The sequence below is a fragment of the Pseudophryne corroboree genome, chromosome 2, assembly GCF_028390025.1.
Source record: "Pseudophryne corroboree isolate aPseCor3 chromosome 2, aPseCor3.hap2, whole genome shotgun sequence".
NCBI lineage: Eukaryota > Metazoa > Chordata > Amphibia > Anura > Myobatrachidae > Pseudophryne > Pseudophryne corroboree.
In genome coordinates this window covers 1,029,024,725-1,029,044,824 of record NC_086445.1, presented here as the reverse complement: position 1 = coordinate 1,029,044,824, position 20,100 = coordinate 1,029,024,725, and the positions used below count along the sequence as shown (strand labels likewise).

The following is a 20,100-nucleotide window of genomic DNA, read 5'->3' as shown; positions in this document are numbered from 1 at the left end:
TAGATAGATAGATAGATAGATAGATAGATAGATAGATAGATATGACATAGATAGATAGATAGATATGAGATAGATAGATAGATAGATAGATAGATAGATATGAGATAGATAGATAGATAGATAGATAGATATGAGATAGATAGATAGGTAGATAGATAGATATGAGATAGATAGATAGATAGATAGATAGATAGATATGAGATAGATAGATAGATAGATAGATAGATAGATATGAGATAGATAGATAGATAGATATGAGATAGATAGATAGATATGAGATAGATAGATAGATATGACATAGATAGATAGATAGATAGATAGATAGATAGATAGATAGATAGATAGATATAGATATGAGATAGATAGATAGATAGATAGATAGATAGATAGATAGATAGATAGATAGATAGATATGAGATAGATAGATAGATAGATAGATATGAGATAGATAGATAGATAGATAGATAGATATGAGATAGATAGATAGATAGATATGAGATAGATAGATAGATAGATAGATAGATAGATAGATAGATAGATAGATAGATATGAGATAGATAGATAGATATGAGATAGATAGATAGATAGATATGAGATAGATAGATATGAGATAGATAGATAGATAGATATGAGATAGATAGATAGATAGATAGATATGAGATAGATAGATAGATAGATAGATAGATAGATATGAGATAGATAGATAGATAGATATGAGATAGATAGATAGATAGATAGATATGAGATAGATAGATAGATATGAGATAGATAGATAGATATGAGATAGATAGATAGATAGATAGATAGATAGATATGAGATAGATAGATAGATAGATAGATAGATAGATAGATAGATAGATAGATAGATAGATATGAGATAGATAGATAGATAGATAGATATGAGATAGATAGATAGATAGATAGATAGATATGAGATAGATAGATAGATAGATAGATATGAGATAGATAGATAGATAGATAGATATGAGATAGATAGATAGATAGATAGATATGAGATAGATAGATAGATATGAGATAGATAGATAGATAGATAGATATGAGATAGATAGATAGATATGAGATAGATAGATAGATAGATATGAGATAGATAGATAGATATGAGATAGATAGATAGATAGATAGATAGATATGAGATAGATAGATAGATAGATAGATATGAGATAGATAGATAGATAGATAGATAGATAGATAGATAGATAGATAGATAGATATGAGATAGATAGATAGATAGATAGATATGAGATAGATAGATAGATATGAGATAGATAGATAGATAGATAGATATGAGATAGATAGATAGATATGAGATAGATAGATAGATATGAGATAGATAGATAGATATGAGATAGATAGATAGATAGATAGATAGATAGATATGAGATAGATAGATAGATAGATAGATATGAGATAGATAGATAGGTAGATAGATAGATATGAGATAGATAGATAGATAGATATGAGATAGATAGATAGGTAGATAGATAGATATGAGATAGATAGATAGATATGAGATAGATAGATAGATAGATAGATAGATAGATAGATAGATAGATAGATAGATAGATATGAGATAGATAGATAGATAGATATGACATAGATAGATAGATAGATAGATAGATAGATAGATAGATATAGATATGAGATAGATAGATAGATAGATAGATAGATAGATAGATAGATAGATAGATAGATATGAGATAGATAGATAGATAGATAGATATGAGATAGATAGATAGATAGATAGATAGATATGAGATAGATAGATAGATAGATAGATAGATAGATAGATATGAGATAGATAGATAGATAGATAGATATGAGATAGATAGATATGAGATAGATAGATAGATATGAGATAGATAGATAGATAGATAGATAGATAGATAGATATGAGATAGATAGATAGATATGAGATAGATAGATAGATAGATATGAGATAGATAGATATGAGATAGATAGATAGATAGATATGAGAAAGATAGATAGATAGATATGAGATAGATAGATATGAGATCGATAGATAGATATATAGATAGATAGATAGATAGATAGATAGATAGATAGATAGATATGAGATAGATAGATAGATATGAGATAGATAGATAGATAGATAGATATGAGATAGATAGATAGATAGATAGATATGAGATAGATAGATAGATATGAGATAGATAGATAGATAGATAGATAGATAGATAGATAGATAGATAGATAGATATGAGAAAGATAGATAGATAGATATGAGATAGATAGATAGATATGAGATAGATAGATAGATAGATAGATAGATAGATATGAGATAGATAGATAGATAGATAGATAGATATGAGATAGATAGATAGATATGAGATAGATAGATAGATAGATATGAGATAGATAGATATGAGATAGATAGATAGATAGATATGAGAAAGATAGATAGATAGATATGAGATAGATAGATATGAGATCGATAGATAGATATATAGATAGATAGATAGATAGATAGATAGATAGATATGAGATAGATAGATAGATATGAGATAGATAGATAGATAGATAGATATGAGATAGATAGATAGATAGATAGATAGATAGATAGATAGATATGAGATAGATAGATAGATATGAGATAGATAGATAGATAGATAGATAGATAGATAGATAGATAGATAGATAGATAGATAGATAGATAGATAGAAAGATAGATATGAGAAAGATAGATAGATAGATATGAGATAGATAGATAGATATGAGATAGATAGATAGATAGATAGATAGATAGATAGATAGATAGATAGATAGATAGATAGATAGATAGATAGATATGAGATAGATAGATAGATAGATAGATAGATAGATAGATATGAGATAGATAGATAGATATGAGATAGATAGATAGATAGAGATATGAGATAGATAGATAGATAGATAGATAGATAGATAGATAGATAGATAGATAGATAGATATGAGATAGATAGATAGATAGATAGATAGATAGATAGATAGATATGAGATAGATAGATAGATATGAGATAGATAGATAGATATGAGATAGATAGATAGATATGAGATAGATAGATAGATAGATAGATAGATAGATAGATAGATATGAGATAGATAGATAGATAGATATGAGATAGATAGATAGATATGAGATAGATAGATAGATATGAGATAGATAGATAGATAGATAGATAGATAGATAGATATGAGATAGATAGATAGATAGATAGATAGATAGATAGATAGATAGATAGATATGAGATAGATAGATATGAGATAGATAGATAGATAGATAGATAGATAGATAGATAGATAGATAGATATGAGATAGATAGATAGATATTAGATAGATAGATAGATAGATAGATAGATAGATAGATAGATATGAGATAGATAGATAGATATGAGATAGATAGATAGATAGATAGATATGAGATAGATAGATAGATAGATAGACAGATATGAGATAGATAGATAGATAGATAGATAGATAGATAGATATGAGATAGATATGAGATAGATAGATAGATAGATAGATAGATAGATAGATAGATAGATAGATAGATAGATATGAGATAGATAGATAGATAGATAGATAGATATGAGATAGATAGATAGATAGATAGATAGATAGATAGATAGATAGATAGATAGATAGATATGAGATAGATAGATAGATATGAGATAGATAGATATGAGATAGATAGATAGATAGATAGATAGATAGATATGAGATAGATAGATATGAGATAGATAGATATGAGATAGATAGATAGATAGATAGATAGATAGATAGATAGATAGATAGATAGATAGATATGAGATATAGATAGATAGATAGATAGATAGATAGATAGATAGATAGATAGATAGATAGATAGATAGATAGATAGATAGATAGATAGATAGAGGAAGTGGAACACGTAACAGAAGAAGGATTTCTTCTCTCAGTGTCTGCCTTTGGCAACAGATGTCTGTTTCAGACACAATAAAGCAAGTCCTAAACCTTGGGTGACACTTGCCAGGGAAGGCAGGAGCACTGGAAAAAGTTCCAGGGATTACGAAGAGCCTTAGGAAGCAGATGGGCAGCGGATTAAATGCTGTATGACGGGGGAGCTTTCCTGCGCTAAGACGTCAACAACTTCTCCAAGTCAAGATGAAACACGGCAAGAAAATAAATGACTTTTCCCTTTGCAAAATTCTCAACATCTGCACTAAATACATTTCTTGTTTCTTTCCGCTACTAAACTGCTACTGTTTAAAGAAGAAGGATTGCACAACTTGTGGGGAAAACGGAGAACTAAGACTCAGCGCAACCGTCCATGTATACAAGGGGGTCAACTGCAAAGCATTAACGCAGAAATGATAAAACGAGGTGTGTTCCTTTAACATAAGGTATATCAAGTTAATAGACTACGAAAAAAGTCTTGATATTCACCATTTTTCTTTGATTTGTAAGCCTGCACAATGTCATGAGGTACCATGGCAACCACAGTCACACGGCATGTGAAGAAGCTGTTGAGCTCTGTCTGTTCTGTGTCCTGTAATCACATGATATACTGAGAGCGGAGACTCGGTTAGCTGGCACCCTCCAGCGATATTTTGAAAAAGAGATAATGATGCACAGGAGGATAGTTAATGAAAATCAGATGCATGTTTATAAAGTACTTAACTGTTACGTTAAAAAGAATCACATTCTACATGGGACTGCTGGAAATTTTATTTTTTTAAGTTATACAGTATATGATCGTTATTAATAATTACAAAGTGTAGAAAACAAAAATGTCAGTATAACATTCTGCCGATCCTGCTAATACCCCCCTGGTATCCGGGAGAAGGCTCATTTCCCCAGGACCCTGCAAACTGCCCCCCACAGACGTTTACTGAAGAGCCTGACAGTCTTCTTATGACAAGGTAGCAGCCACTAAAGCGATTGACAGGTAGATTGTCCAATCAGGGGATGCATTTGACTTTCATTTCAACATTGCCTGTAGCTCAGCAGCATTAATAAGCTTCATAGGGGACATTTATAATGGTGCCCTTCTATGTGTCCACATATCTTATGATGGGCAGCCACCAGCGCTGGGGTTACCTATCCCACTGATCATAATAACATCTGATTTGGATCTGGACCATGAACTGTGACACCCTTGTAAGTGGCCTGCAACACCCAGTCTGACAACTAATTACACAGTATAAATACTGCAATGTGAAAACAGCTGTAAAAGTACTGAAACAGATAATGCAACTTCATATTATAGGGATGGTATTGGGATCCCGGCGTTTGGGGTGTTTGCAGTCAAAATACCAACAGTGGCATCCCAAAGTTCCAGACCCCAACACCAAGGAGGTAAGACCACAACCACCCTAACACTCCTTACCCACAGCCTGAACCTAACCCCCCCACACACACCCCCACAGCCTAACCCTAACCCACCCTCCCCACAGCCTAACCCTAACCCTCCCTCCCCCGCAGCCTAACCCTAACTCTCCCTCAACAAGCCTACACCTAATCCTCCCTCCCCCGCAGCCTAACCCTAACCCTCCATCCGCCGCAGCCTAACCCTAACCCTCCCTCGCAGCCTAACCCTAACCCTCCCTCGCAGCCTAACCCTACTTACCCACAGCCTCAACCTAACACCCCCTCACACCCTAACCCATCCTCCCCGCAGCCTAACCCTAACCCTCCCTCGCAGCCTAACCCTCCTTACCCACAGCCTGAACCTAACCCCCCCCACACACACACACACACACACCCCCACAGCCTAACCCTAACCCACCCTCCCCCGCTGTTATGATTCCAGCACTCTGGTCAGAGGAGATCTTATGGCAAGGACCGGAGCACTGGAACGGAATGCTGGGGAAGGGAGCAGGACAGGAAAATAGCCCCTGGCGCCCTAACTCTGTTGTCTCACCCGTGTTGTCAGAAATCCCCTGCGAGACTATGGTTTCTTGAGCCCTTGGCAGCCGCGTTTGAAGGGCGGATTATGTCTGCCCAACTTCGATGCCCCCCGGTCTTAATGAGAGACAAAGGGAAACCCGAGACAGGGTGATAACAAGAGGCCCTCTAACTAAACAACCAGGCCAGGGGCTAAGCAAACTCAAAACTATAATATGTGCGGAGAAACCGCCAGGGAAAAGGACAACCAAAATATCCACCTGTCCAATTCTCCTACCCGGCACCGCCGAGTACCAGAGAGGACTTGTGGAAGTGGAACCCTCCGCAAATGCTCCAAACACAAAATATAAGAAGGTAAAGCGGCTGAGCCGCAACACACGGCAGAGCCGCAACTCACGAACACCACTGGATATAAAACGGTGATCAGTCAGGACTCCAGGGAACCAAACGACCTCTTGGGATGAGATGATAACTCCCGAATACCGGACTTCTGAGGACTGGAATGACCGGATACAGCAGGACTAGAAACAGACTCAGCAAACAAAGGCAGCATGCAGGAAGCTATTACTGGCGTCTGTGAGAAGCCCTGGGAGTGTATTTAACAAGGAGTCCTCCAATCAGCTGCTAAAGGCTGATTAGAATAAATGCCGTGCAGCTGCCTTGCTGCACGGCCAGAGAGCAGGTGAATATCTTAATTTCCTAAAGCCTAGCAACGGGGAACGCGGTCCGCCAGTGGCGTCCCCGTTGCTAGGGTCCGTGCGGCTCAGCGCGCCCGGCGTCTAGCGTTGCTAGGGAGCCGGCGGCTGTACGCGCATGGCGTCTCTAGTTGCTAGGCGCCGGGCCGCGCAGACAAGCGGACCCCGGCGCCTAACAGTACCCCCCCCCTTGAGGAGGGGTCAAGGAACCCCTAAAGCCAGGTTTCTGGGTAAATTCCCGAAAAAATGCCCTCTTGAGCCTCGGGGCATGAAGATCCTTATCCAGGACCCAAGACCTTTCCTCCGGACCATAGCCTTTCCAGTGAACTAGAAAATACAGCCGACCCCGGGACAATTTGGAATCGAGAACCTTCTCTACCAAGAACTCCTGTTGTCCCTGTACATCCACTGGAGATCTACCCTGAGAGATCTTCCGAGGAAATCTACTGGAAGAAACGTATTGTTTCAACAGGGAACAATGAAACGTATTTCCAATCCTGAGAGATCTTGGTAAACGTAACCGAAAGGCAACTGGGTTGACTCTTTTAATAATAAGAAATGGCCCAATAAATTTGGGTCCCAGTCTAGCCGAGGATTGTCGAAGCCTGATGTTGCGAGTCGACAACCACACCCTATCTCCCACCTTAAAAGTGCAAGGACGTCGGAGCCTGTCAGAAAATTTCTTCTCTCGAAAGGCCGCTTTTCTGAGAGCAAGGTGCACCTTTTTCCAAATGGCTCTGAGATGGGAGGTTAAGGTTAGCGAGGAGACTGAGGAATGATGAAAAAAAGAATTAGCTCTGGGGTGAAAACCAAAAACTGAAAAGAATGGAGACTCTTTAGTGGAGGAATGACAAGAATTATTGTAAGCAAATTCAGCCAACGGAAGAAACTCGAACCAATCATTCTGGAGTTTGGCTGAATACAAGCGCAAATATTGTTTCAATGATTGGTTAACTCGTTCGGTTTGCCCGTTGGATTGTGGGTGGTAACCGGATGTTAACGACAATTTCATCTTCAATAAGGCACAAAAACATTTCCAGAATTGTGCGATGAATTGTGGACCCCGATCAGTAACAATATCAGTAGGCAACCCATGAAGCCTGAATACATGGCGGAGAAACAAAACTGCCAACCCTTGGGCAGAAGGCAATCGGGGAAGAGCAATAAAATGAGCCATTTTACTAAAACGGTCCACTACCACCCATATGACTCGGAATCCGGCTGAAAGGGGAAGGTCAACCACAAAATCCATGGAAATATGAGACCACGGCCTGAGAGGAACATTTAAGGGCATAAGTTGCCCGATGGGCAAGGAACGGGGAGCCTTATGCTGTGCACAAACCTGACATGAATAAACAAATTCCTTGACGTCTTTAGAAAGACCAGGCCACCATACTGAGCGAGAGACTAACTCCAATGTCTTAGAGACATCTGGATGCCCTGAAACTTTGTTATCATGGAATTCCGTTAAAACAGTAGCTCTCAAAAACTCAGGGACGTAAAGACGACCAGCAGGAGTAATTCTAGGAGCTTGGTGTTGAAGCTGTTTTAACTGGGTAAATAAATCTTGTGTGAGGCCCGCCCAGATGACCGAAGATGGAAGTATGGGGGTAACTGGATTGTTATTGTGAACCGGAAGAAAGCTACGTGACAGGGCATCAGCCTTAGTATTCTTGGAACCAGGCCTGAAAGTGATTATAAATTTGAAACGCGTAAAAAAAAATGCCCAACGTGCCTGCCGGGCATTAAGCCGCTTAGCCGATTCAATGTATTGCAGGTTATTATGGTCAGTCAATACCGAAATAGTATGTTTTGCTCCCTCCAGCCAATGCCTCCACTCCTCGAAAGCCCACTTTACCGCCAGTAACTCCCGATTACCAACGTCATAGTTGGATCCAGCGGAGGAGAATTTCCTGGACATGAAGGCACAAGTATGTAACTCCAGAGACTCCGGATCCTTTTGAGAAAGGATAGCCCCCACTCCAACCTCCGAGGCATCAACCTCCACCACAAAGGGCAATTCCGGATTAGGATGTCTGAGGACTGGAGCCAAGACAAAGGCTTGTTTCAAGGCCCGGAAGGACAACTCAGCTTCACGCGACCAGTTGGTAGGATCCGCTCCTTTCTTTGTCAGAGCTACAATGGGAGCAACCAGGTCAGAAAAAGAATGAATGAACCTCCTAAAATAATTCGCAAACCCTAAAAAGCGCTGAATTGCTTTTAAATTGGTGGGTTGCGCCCAACTAAGGATGGCCTGGAGTTTCTTTGGTTCCATGGAAAATCCCTGAGGGGAAATTATGTACCCTAAAAAAGATACTTCCGTGACATGAAACTCACACTTCTCCAGCTTGGCATATAAATGATTCTCGCGTAACTTTTGAAGAACCAGACGCACCTGGGTAACATGTTGTTCCATTGATTCAGAAAAAATCAGGATGTCGTCTAAGTAAACGACCACGAATTTCCCTAGGAAGTCACGGAGCACATCGTTAATGAGGTCTTGAAAAACTGCCGGAGCACTGGACAGGCCGAACGGCATCACCAGGTATTCGTAGTGACCCGACTGAGTACTGAAGGCCGTTTTCCACTCATCTCCAGATTTAATTCGGATGAGGTTGTACGCTCCTCTAAGGTCAATTTTAGAAAAAATCACAGCAGAACGTAACTGATCAAAGAGTACAGAAATCAACGGCAAAGGATAGGTGTTTTTAACCGAGATCTTATTCAGGGCTCTAAAATCAATGCAAGGTCTAAGCGAGCCATCCTTTTTCTCCACAAAGAAGAAGCCTGCACTTAAAGGAGATTTTGATGGTCTAATAAATCCTCTCTCAAGGCTCTCCTTTACATAATCATTCATAGCCGCAGTTTCTGGCCCGGATAATGCATATAATCTTCCCTTTGGCAATGCGGCACCAGGAATTAACTCAATAGCACAATCATAAGGCCGATGGGGAGGCAGAATGTCCACATTGCCTTTGGAGAAAACATCAGCAAACTCCTGGTATTCCACCGGAATGAGTTCTGGAATGATAGCTGCTACTCTGACTGGAAACGTGATACATTCCTTATCACAAAAAGTACCCCATTGTGAAATCTCCCCCGACCGCCAATCAATGGTGGGATTATGAAAGGCCAGCCAAGGGTGACCCAGAACAACTGGAACTGCTGGGCAATGTGTAAGAAAGAACTCGATTTTCTCGGAATGTAGAACTCCTACTGTAAGTAGTACAGGGGGTGTATGGAGAGAAATAATCCCATTAGACAGCGGACTCCCATCTAAGCCATGCATGGTGACACACCTACCCAAAGGTAACTGAGGAATGCCTAAGGCCTTAGCCCAAGTTAAATCCATAAAGTTTCCTGCAGCTCCACTGTCAACAAAAGCCGACACCGAAGAACTGAGGCTGCCAAAGGAAACTTTAACTGGGACTAAAAGGGAGTTATTCGAGGAGATAAGCTGCAGACCTAGGTGAACCCCCTCACAATTCACCTGGTCAAAGCGTTTCCCGACTTGTTCGGACAATTACGAGCAAAATGTCCCTTACCCCCACAGTACAGACAAAGACCAGAATTTTGCCTTCTGGCTCTTTCTTCAGGAGACAGCCGGGAGAGACCCATCTGCATGGGCTCCTCTACGTCTTCAGGAATGGAATATACACACGGACTTGACCTTACAGGTGCTCCTTTTTCAGCCCTCCGCTCTCTGAGACGACGATCAATCTTAATAGAGAGCTCCATGAGTTTATCGAGAGTCTCAGGAGCGGGGTACTGAAGGAGACTGTCTTTTATAGACTCTGATAAGCCGAGGCGAAACTGACTGCGCAGGGCTGGGTCATTCCAGCCACAGTCGTTCGACCAACGGCGAAACTCCATACTATAAACCTCCGCAGGATTTCTACCCTGTCTGAGAGCGCGCAACTGACTTTCAGCGGACGCCTCTCTATCAGGGTCATCATACAAGAGCCCTAAAGACTCAAAAAAAGCGTCAACTGACAACAATGCCGGATCCTCTGCTCTTAAACCAAATGCCCAGGTCTGAGGATCCCCCAGGAGCAAAGAAATAATAATCCCGACCCGCTGAGATTCAGTACCCGAGGAAGTCGATCTTAAACGAAAATAAAGCTTACAGGATTCTTTAAAATTAAAAAACTCTTTTCTATCACCAGAAAAACGGTCAGGCAAATGCATCTTTGGTTCAGGGACTACCCTTGGGGAAGCTCGCAAAAGATCTTCCTGCGACTTCACCCGAAGAGAAAGATCCTGAACCATCTGAGTAAGTTCTTGAATCTGGCTGACTAAGAGCTGACCAGGATTTGGCCCTAAACCTGTTGGATTCATGAGGCCGATAAACTCACAAAACTGAATGAGAAAAAATTAAACCCCGTTTAATTTAAAGTTTTGGTATGGCCGGTAATAATGTTATGATTCCAGCACTCTGGTCAGAGGAGATCTTATGGCAAGGACCGGAGCACTGGAACGGAATGCTGGGGAAGGGAGCAGGACAGGAAAATAGCCCCTGGCGCCCTAACTCTGTTGTCTCACCCGTGTTGTCAGAAATCCCCTGCGAGACTATGGTTTCTTGAGCCCTTGGCAGCCGCGTTTGAAGGGCGGATTATGTCTGCCCAACTTCGATGCCCCCCGGTCTTAATGAGAGACAAAGGGAAACCCGAGACAGGGTGATAACAAGAGGCCCTCTAACTAAACAACAAGGCCAGGGGCTAAGCAAACTCAAAACTATAATATGTGCGGAGAAACCGCCAGGGAAAAGGACAACCAAAATATCCACTTGTCCAATTCTCCTACCCGGCACCGCCAAGTACCAGAGAGGACTTGTGGAAGCGGAACCCTCCGCAAATGCTCCAAACACAAAATATAAAAAGGTAAAGCGGCTGAGCCGCAACACACGGCAGAGCCGCAACTCACGAACACCACTGGATATAAAACGGTGATCAGTCAGGACTCCAGGGAACCAAACGACCTCTTGGGATGAGATGACAACTCCCGAATACCGGACTTCTGAGGACTGGAATGACCGGATACAGCAGGACTGGAAACAGACTCTCAGCAAACAAAGGCAGCATGCAGGAAGCTATTACCGGCGTCTGTGAGAAGCCCTGGGAGTGTATTTAACAAGGAGTCCTCCAATCAGCTGCTAAAGGCTGATTAGAATAAATGCCATGCAGCTGCCTTGCTGCACGGCCAGAGAGAAGGTGAATATCTTAATTTCCTAAAGCCTAGCAACGGGGAACGCGGTCCGCCAGTGGCGTCCCCGTTGCTAGGGTCCGTGCGGCTCAGCGCGCCCGGCGTCTAGCGTTGCTAGGGAGCCGACGGCTGTACGCGCACAGCGTCTCTAGTTGCTAGGCGCCGGGCCGCGCAGACAAGCGGACCCCGGCGCCTAACACCCGCAGCCTAACCCTAACCCTCTCTCCCCCACAGCCTAACCCTAACCCTCCCTCGCAGCCTAACCCTAACCCTCCCTCCCCCGCAGCCTAACCCTAACCTACCCTCCCCACAGCCTATACCTAACCCTCCCTCCCCCGCAGCCTAACCCTAACCCACCCTCCCCACAGCCTATACCTAACCCTCCCTCTCCCGCAGCCTAACCCTAAACCTCCCCTCCCCACAGCCTATACCTAACCCTCCCTCCCCCGCAGCCTAACCCTAACCCTCCCTCAACACAGCCTATACCTAACCCTAACCCTCCCTGGGTTTGCCTAACCCTAAATCCCCCGCCCCGCAGCCTAAACCTACTGGGATACTGGAGCTGGGATAGTGATCAATATCGGGATCCAGTGCCGGTATTCCAAGTAGCGTTGGGATTCTGGCATCAGTATTTCGACATCCGGTATCCCATATTATATATATATTATATATATATATATATATATATACACATACACACACACAGGTTGAGTATCCCTTATCCAAAATGCTTGGGACCAGAAGTATTTTGGATATTGGATTTTTCTGTATTTTGGAATAATTGCATACCATAATGAGATATCATGATGAAGGGACCCAAGTCTAAGCACAGAATGCATTTATGTTACATATACACCTTATACACACAGCCTGAATGTCATTTTAGCCAATATTTTTAATAACTTTGTGCATTAAACAAAGTGTGTGTACATTCACACAACTCATTTATGTTTCATATACACCTTATATATATAGCCTGAAGATCATTTAATACAATATTTTTAATAACTTTGTGTATTAAACAAAGTTTGTGTACATTGAGCCATCAGAAAACAAAGGTTTCACTATCTCACTCTCACTCAAAATATTCCGTATTTCGGAATATTCCGTATTTCAGAATATTTGGATATGGGATACTCAACCTGTGTGTATATATATATATATATATATACACATACATCCAAAGAAGGTCACACTCACATCTTCAAAACAATTAACAACTGGGGTGTCCACTCCAATGCCAGAGCACTGCAATTATAGAAAGTTAATAGAGGCACTCTCCAGATTTTTCTAATAGGCAAAAAATATTCTCATTTATTTTGATATACGTTACATAGTCCACTTGGTAACATAAGATAGTGTCCTCAAGCGCTTTCAGCCCACAGCGGGCCTTCCTCAGGAACTAATACAAAGTAACTTATGTAACTTATTATACATCAATATACATACTGGATATAGGATGTATATTGAGGTATATTAAGTCCCATTACTATGATGTCATGAGGGGGCGTTTTTTGCACCAATTTTAATTGGGATAAGGTGTATATAGAGCCTGTCAGGCATGACAATCTTTACTGCTGGATCCATGGGATTATCAGTTGCTTCATTTTATCACTTGTTATGCAGTTACTGTGTATTAGCTCCTGAGGAAGGCCCGCTGTGGGCCGAAAGCGCTTGAGGACACTATCCCATGTTACTAAGTGGACTATGTAACGTATATCAAAATAAATGAGAATATTTTTTGCATATTAGAAAAATCTGGAGAGTGCCTCTATTAACTTTCTATATATAGACAGATCGAGCAATTGATCAATATATTTATTTGTTATACTACTTACATTGGATTATTAGAACTGAATTTATTTCATTTTTAATGATACATTATTCAGCCTGTAATTAAGAATAAAATCCCTGTAGCAGTCGTGATCATCACAGTCCTGGGCACGCTGCATGCAAAGTGTGCGCAGATAGCGGAAGTGTAGAATTGATTTCTCATAGAGAACACTCACTGGAAGCGGCTCATCATATGACTCCTCATGCAGGGAAATGACACGCGGGGACGGTACTCGCTGCGTTTTCTCATCTCAGGAAAGAAACGCTGCATTTTTACCCATGGCACAAGAAGCTTTCCCTTTCAGCCCCATTTTTCTATAATTGCTCGTTACAAAAGATTGCATAGAAAAGGAAGGCTCATTCAACGGAGCTGTTAATTAGTGATTGTATGCGGTTTTCAGTCTGGGCTAAAAATACTCAACAAGCGCTCGTTTCATTGAGGACAGATCTGTATTCAACGGATTAAAAAATAAACATTTACTTTTTGATATTACAGCGTCTGTGGCCTTTCTTCCTGCGGAAGAGCAGCGCACAGGACAAGATCACGTCTATAGCTTATACAATTGTACAGAGGAGTACAAGATGTAGCTGCAATCCAGCAAAATACTAAAAGTTATCGCTTGTGTAGATACACAGATGGAGCCCTGCTCATCTATCCCTTTAATAGGAATAATTGAGCCAGGGCAGTCGGACTTAATCCCCTGCTGTATTGTTCTCTCTGTATTGTATTGCAGCTGAGAACAATAGATGAAAGGCTTATGCTAATAAACCTTGGTGCGCCTAGGCCCAGCAGAGAAGCTTAGATAAGCGTGGTTCCATCTGTAGCAACTAAACCATCTGCTATACATTAACACAGATGTGTGCGCATACATCTAGTCGCAAGACGCATGGCGGAGTGAGCCGACAGGTCTCATGTGACTCTGCTTGCGCGGTGCATCTTTTTCCCGCTGCTAGCACGTACCAGGAGACTGAGCTGATTCATTTGATATGCAACACTTGTATATTGTTTATGACAGAGTCTATTTAGGTAGCACAGTGGAACTTGCGTGGAAAAGAAGACGCAGGTCTCCTGATGCGTCCTAGTAATATTATGTTGCGGCAAATATAGAGGCTTTTTCGGCAAAAAAATACATCCATTGCAAGGAAAGCCTCACGGGCGCCTGGCACACTGATAGGGGCTGACTGGCACAATTGCAGCAATTCTACATGGGGACACATCTGTATTACAACTGCCTGTTCTCCTGGGGGGTTGGGCTTGATATGCCAGCAGTCAGAATATCGACCGTAGCATCTCGATGATCACAATTCCGACACTGACACCCTAACCCTCCCTTCTAGCAGCCTAAACCTAACCCTCCCAAATCCGTAGCCTAACCCTAAGCCCCCTCCCCGCATCCTAACCCTATCCCCCCTCCCCGGTTGTGCCAAACCTTAATCCCCTCCCTGCAGCCTAAACCTAACCCACCCCGCAGCCTAAACCTAACCCACCCCGCAGCCTAAACCTAACCCTCCCCCCTGCAGTCTAACCTTAACCATCCGTGGGGGTGCCTAAACCTAACCCACCCCGCAGCCTAAACCTAACCCCCGTGGCTGTAGCCCAACGCTAACCTTCCTCCCGCAGCGTGAACCTACTCCCACCCCCTCCCCCCACCCCCACATGCATCTTACCGCGCTCTAGCAGCCCGGCGGATGCTCATTCGGGTCTCCAGCGCCGGGCTTGTGATCCTATACGAGACGCCGGTGTCAGCATTCCAAATAGTAGTGTCGGGATTCCTGCGTCAGGATTCTGACTGCCAGGATCCCAACTGGATCCCCACCTGGGATTTCTCCCTGCGATCTCATGGATTAAAAGGATGATGGTCAGAGAGCATAAGACACTGTAACCATCAATTAATTCAAGAAGCTAGGACACGTGGAGGGTATTTAATAAGGGAACTGTTCGGACGGTCGCGTTTCCTTTCCAATCATCTGTAGCATTTGTAAATTGCCTGACCCAACGCGTAGAAGGCTGAATCTCCCAACCGTCGTCTGTTACACAGAGTGTTTGCCTGGAACCAAAAAGGGGACACTACACAATATTCCGACATATCAGACAGTAGTTTAGAGAAGGAGGAATGGGAGATATCGTAAAGTGAAGAATTAAACGTATAGAGTTGTAACAATACGTTAGGTGGAGGAGAGCCTTTATCTTCCATCACGCTAGGGCAGAAGTGTATAGGGACCAGCTGGAAGATGCGTCAGAATCACTGTACACATTGATCAGCTAGCACACTGTCAAAGTCAGAAAAATGTCTCAATGCACGTTGCCATATTTGCACCGCACACTGGTCCGCGCTGCGCGTGCATGCGCTCTCCCGTGGATTCGCATACCCGCAATAACGTGCACTCGCAGGCGCGGTATGCGTATTTACGGTAGAGTTTATGTAGTCGTAGCGTGCGACTCATTCGTTACAAATGTTCACAATTAATGTAGTTTATAGATCACGGTCCCTTTGATAGATTCTGAAAGTTTGGTTAAAATACAATGTCCCAGAGCTGAGGAATCCCTCTTTATATCGTACGAAGGGTCTAACAGGAATCATACAGCAGTGTTTGGTACCCATCGGAAGAGTATTTAATTAGCAATATTCCGGTGTTGGTTTGGAGCGTATTAATCGCTCGTGCGAATAGTTATGGACATAAGAAGTTTATGTCCATTTCTATTATTTACACATACTCAGGTATGCGGCGGGAAACCCAGTTTCCCACCCACCTGAGCTGTTGGAAATCGTCACAGCCCACCTGTATGAATCACCCTATGACCTTTTGTTATGATACAGGGCCGAATTCCTTCGGCCAATGGACAATGGGATTGTAGGACCAGGAGATTGCATTGTGTGTGGGGCATAAATAGGCAGGCCGACCACATCCAGCTCTCACTCTCTCATCAACGGTTATCTGCTGATAGCCGGGAGCTGGATATCGAGGCGCAGGCGATCATACCCTTTGTGCGTAAGTTTCTCTCCGTTATCATTGTCTTTCTGTGAGCCAATATCTCTCTCTCTCTCTCTCTCTCTCTCTCTCTCTGTTCTGTTCTCTCATATCTCCCCTAGACTAGGCTAGTATTGTATTGTATTAGATAGTATTGTATTGTATTTCATTTAGGTCAGAGTAGTATTGTCCTTTTGTATTTATTGTTTAGTTCTGTGGTTAGGAAGTCTCTGTTATATTGTAGTGTATCATTTGTACTGTTATCCCCTTTTACAAGTATATTAGAAATAATACAGTTAATAGGCTTTGGAACCTAAACCAGTATCTGTGCATTTTCTATAGTGTTAAGTGTTCACTTGAGCGTCGGTGACGCTCAAGCAGCTTTGTAGATAGTCAGGTTACACAAGGTTGCACTTACACCCTGTACTCACATTAAGGTATTCAGTGTATTTCATTGGTATAAGGTTTTATCATAAAGGTATAGTGTTGTGAGCGTCTGCATCGCTGGTGACCTCCTCGTGGTCTCGAGCGTAAGCTACGCCATAGCGAATCATTACCCTAGACATAACCAATAACGTGTCCTGTGATCGCTGGGCCGTGAGTGAACGTGACGCTTGAGCGTCTCGCCTACGGCTGTGCGATCGTTACGCAACTAGCGTACCATTACGGTACTTCTTAAGTAAACAGCGTACAGTGTTCTTAGCTTCATAAAGGGTTGTTATAAGGCAAAGGAATTTAGCATTGTCAATTGCGGGCTCGTCCTATACTTCTCACATCTGCACTAGGTAGATCAGCAGACATTATCCCTCCAGCAAAGGGTGGGAGGTTGTCTCACAGTGCTGACGGGATAAGCGTCTGCTTCGCTTAGATAAAGAGTGCTGAAGGAACCCGGTAACCGGAAGTAAGAACAAAACGCTTGTGTCTTTTTAAAACTGTTTATTTTTCTTTTGTCTTGCGTACGCATACATACCTGCATTTCTTTTCACTTGTGTATTTCATTTTTCGTATATCACTATTCCTGTTTGCCAAATTTTATAGTTGATAGAAAGTGCTAAAAAGAGATTTGCTGTTATTTAATAGTAGAGGTGATAGTTAAAGTATAGAACAAACACACGGTTTGTCTGAGATACAAGGCAGTCAGTGTGGATTGCGGTAGATGATCAGGGATCATTTACATTGATAAAAATATATTGTGTTACGGTGGATCCTTTGCATTGCGTACACGTGTCGCTAACAAAGACTAGCGTACGCAATCCAAAAGGCAGACGCACGCAGCGTACATTACGCAACGTAGCGTCCGGTTACGCTCACGTAGCTCAAGTCACGAAAAAGTTGAATTAGCGCAAAGCGATAATTAACGCAAGGCGATAAGTAACGCACAGCGGTAGATAACGCGACGCGGTAAATAACGCAAATCTATTTTTAGAAAATCTGAAATTTAGTTTAACAGATCCTGCTCCTAATTGGTAACACTCTTGGCCTGAAGACAATTTCTGCGCAGAAATAGATATAGAAACAAAAGTGTACTTGTGTTGAGTGAGTGTGTTTTGTATACAAAAGTTTATATAACTTTAAGGTGGAACCAAAAGGAAAGCCGGGTACTCGTCAAGGGACATACGTGTAAGTGACATATACGGTGGCTAGGGAGGCATCCCTGGTTAAATAATATTTGAGCATTAGAGTATAGCGGACCATAAGGTAACAAGACCAGGAGGTCATAAGGTAACAAGACCAGGAGGTCATAAGGTAACAGACCAGGAGGTCATAAGGTAACAAAGAGGTCCGCTATAAAAGTCCAGTGGCACAACGCCTGGGGTGTTGGTGCAGAACCCATATAGGCCATACAAGCTCTGGCTGAAGGAATCGCAGCCGGAAACATAGATTCCATTGATCTTTCAGTACATGACAAGTAGTGCTCGTATACTGAACGATTGGACCGCACGTTATTGTGTGCAGTAGTTAGTAATCTGACCTAATACCATTAGAGTAAAGTGGTCACAAACGCTATCTGTACATTCTGACGTGATTTGTGTAATTTTTTATTTTTGGAAGGGAAGTTCGCTGGTCACTCAGGAACTATCTAACAACCCCAACTTTACTGGAAAGAGTAAGTGTCCTGCGGGTAACCCTCATATGTTCCAGTAAATAAAGGTTCACAGGGGCCCTAGGTTGGGTACAGCAGCTCTGGCTACAGTGATTGCAGCACAGGCCAACGTGGGCGAGAAGTAAGTGGGGTACTTGATAAACCACCACCGCCGGCCTGCCCAAGGACATCTTGGTTTGTTTGTAAGGGTTCGCTGAAAGCCTTGATATTCAAGGAGGAATAGGCAACGCCTGCAGATTATGGGGGCCATTTGTTCAGGTAGGGGGCGATCAACCTCGGTTCGGGTTGATTCAGAGAACCGATCCATCGGGTCGGCACGATATGTGAAGTTTTATGTGATGAATAGGAGAGAATGACTGTACAAGACAGGGACAAATTCCCAAGAATAGGTAGCTTCAGTCCAGTAGTGTTACAAAATTTAAGGAGGAGGATAAGTCTCATTGAACCAACGAAGAGACAAAATAAACATTATGAATATTTACAGTTATGGCAACAGGAAAGTGAATTACAAAAAGAGTCTATTGACTTTTCTGACTCTTATCTTGAGAGGAGAGATATGGCAGCAGGAGAGGAGTTGATTGCGGAGAGAAAAGCACAAAGGTGGAAAAATAAAAACGCTCTTAGCAACTGTAATATAGATTATAAGAATAAGTGTAATAAATGTAACAATGATTATTGTAATACTGTTGAATGTACAACTATTAACCTGTGCAAGCTGCACCCCATGTCAAACCTCCCTCAGGAATACAAACAAGAAAGTGAGCCCAGAACGATGTCGGCACCTCTTCCAGAAGCCATCCTACAAGACATCCAGGTGGACACGACCAAATTGGTAAAGGCAATAATCAAACCCCCTAACGGAGGGTCAGGTGAGGTCGTGTCCACAGGTACGTACAATGTTTTATATCACGCACAAACAAATGTACCCCATATTATAAGACCAAAACAAGGTGATGTAATTGAGTTTAGTCCTGTCAGGGTGATCACAGTCCCCAATGGGAAGACTGACGATCAGGGAACCATTCCCGTCAAGGACAGTGCAATGCGCCATCCCTGGTCCCGGACAGAATTGAGATCAATCATGTCTGATTACCCAGATCCTAGGAAAGATCTAACTGTATGATCAAAGATTCACAGAAGGCATACCAACCCCCTAGACAACGACATAATCATGGTATCCAAGGAATCAGGTAGGTACAGGGAAAGCGGTTGATGGTGATGAGCATCCAAGCGTTTGAGGAGGCATCAAATCAACCAAAACCCCAGGCCATTGGCACATGGAGGAACTTAAGGATTTGTGATCTGTGCAAAAGAGAAGGGCATTGTGCTAGCAACTGTAATAACCCACATAAAGTTAGACCCCCTAGACCAAGAAATGAGCAAAATTACA

General features: G+C 42.1%; 1 protein-coding gene across 2 annotated transcripts in view; it reads right to left on the bottom strand.

Annotated features, from left to right (window-relative positions):
- IGSF11 (immunoglobulin superfamily member 11) overlaps window positions 1–20,100 on the bottom strand; it is a 423,226-nt gene that overhangs the window by 242,819 nt on the left and 160,307 nt on the right. The window contains exon 1 of one of the 2 annotated variants that reach the window (XM_063956774.1): window positions 4,446–4,506. The exons of the other annotated variant lie outside the window; for it this stretch is intronic. Coding sequence (XP_063812844.1) covers window positions 4,446–4,491 — 46 coding nt within the window. The 5' untranslated portion in view covers window positions 4,492–4,506. Of the gene's footprint in view, window positions 1–4,445; window positions 4,507–20,100 lie in introns of those variants that run through there. 2 annotated transcript variants of the gene reach the window in all.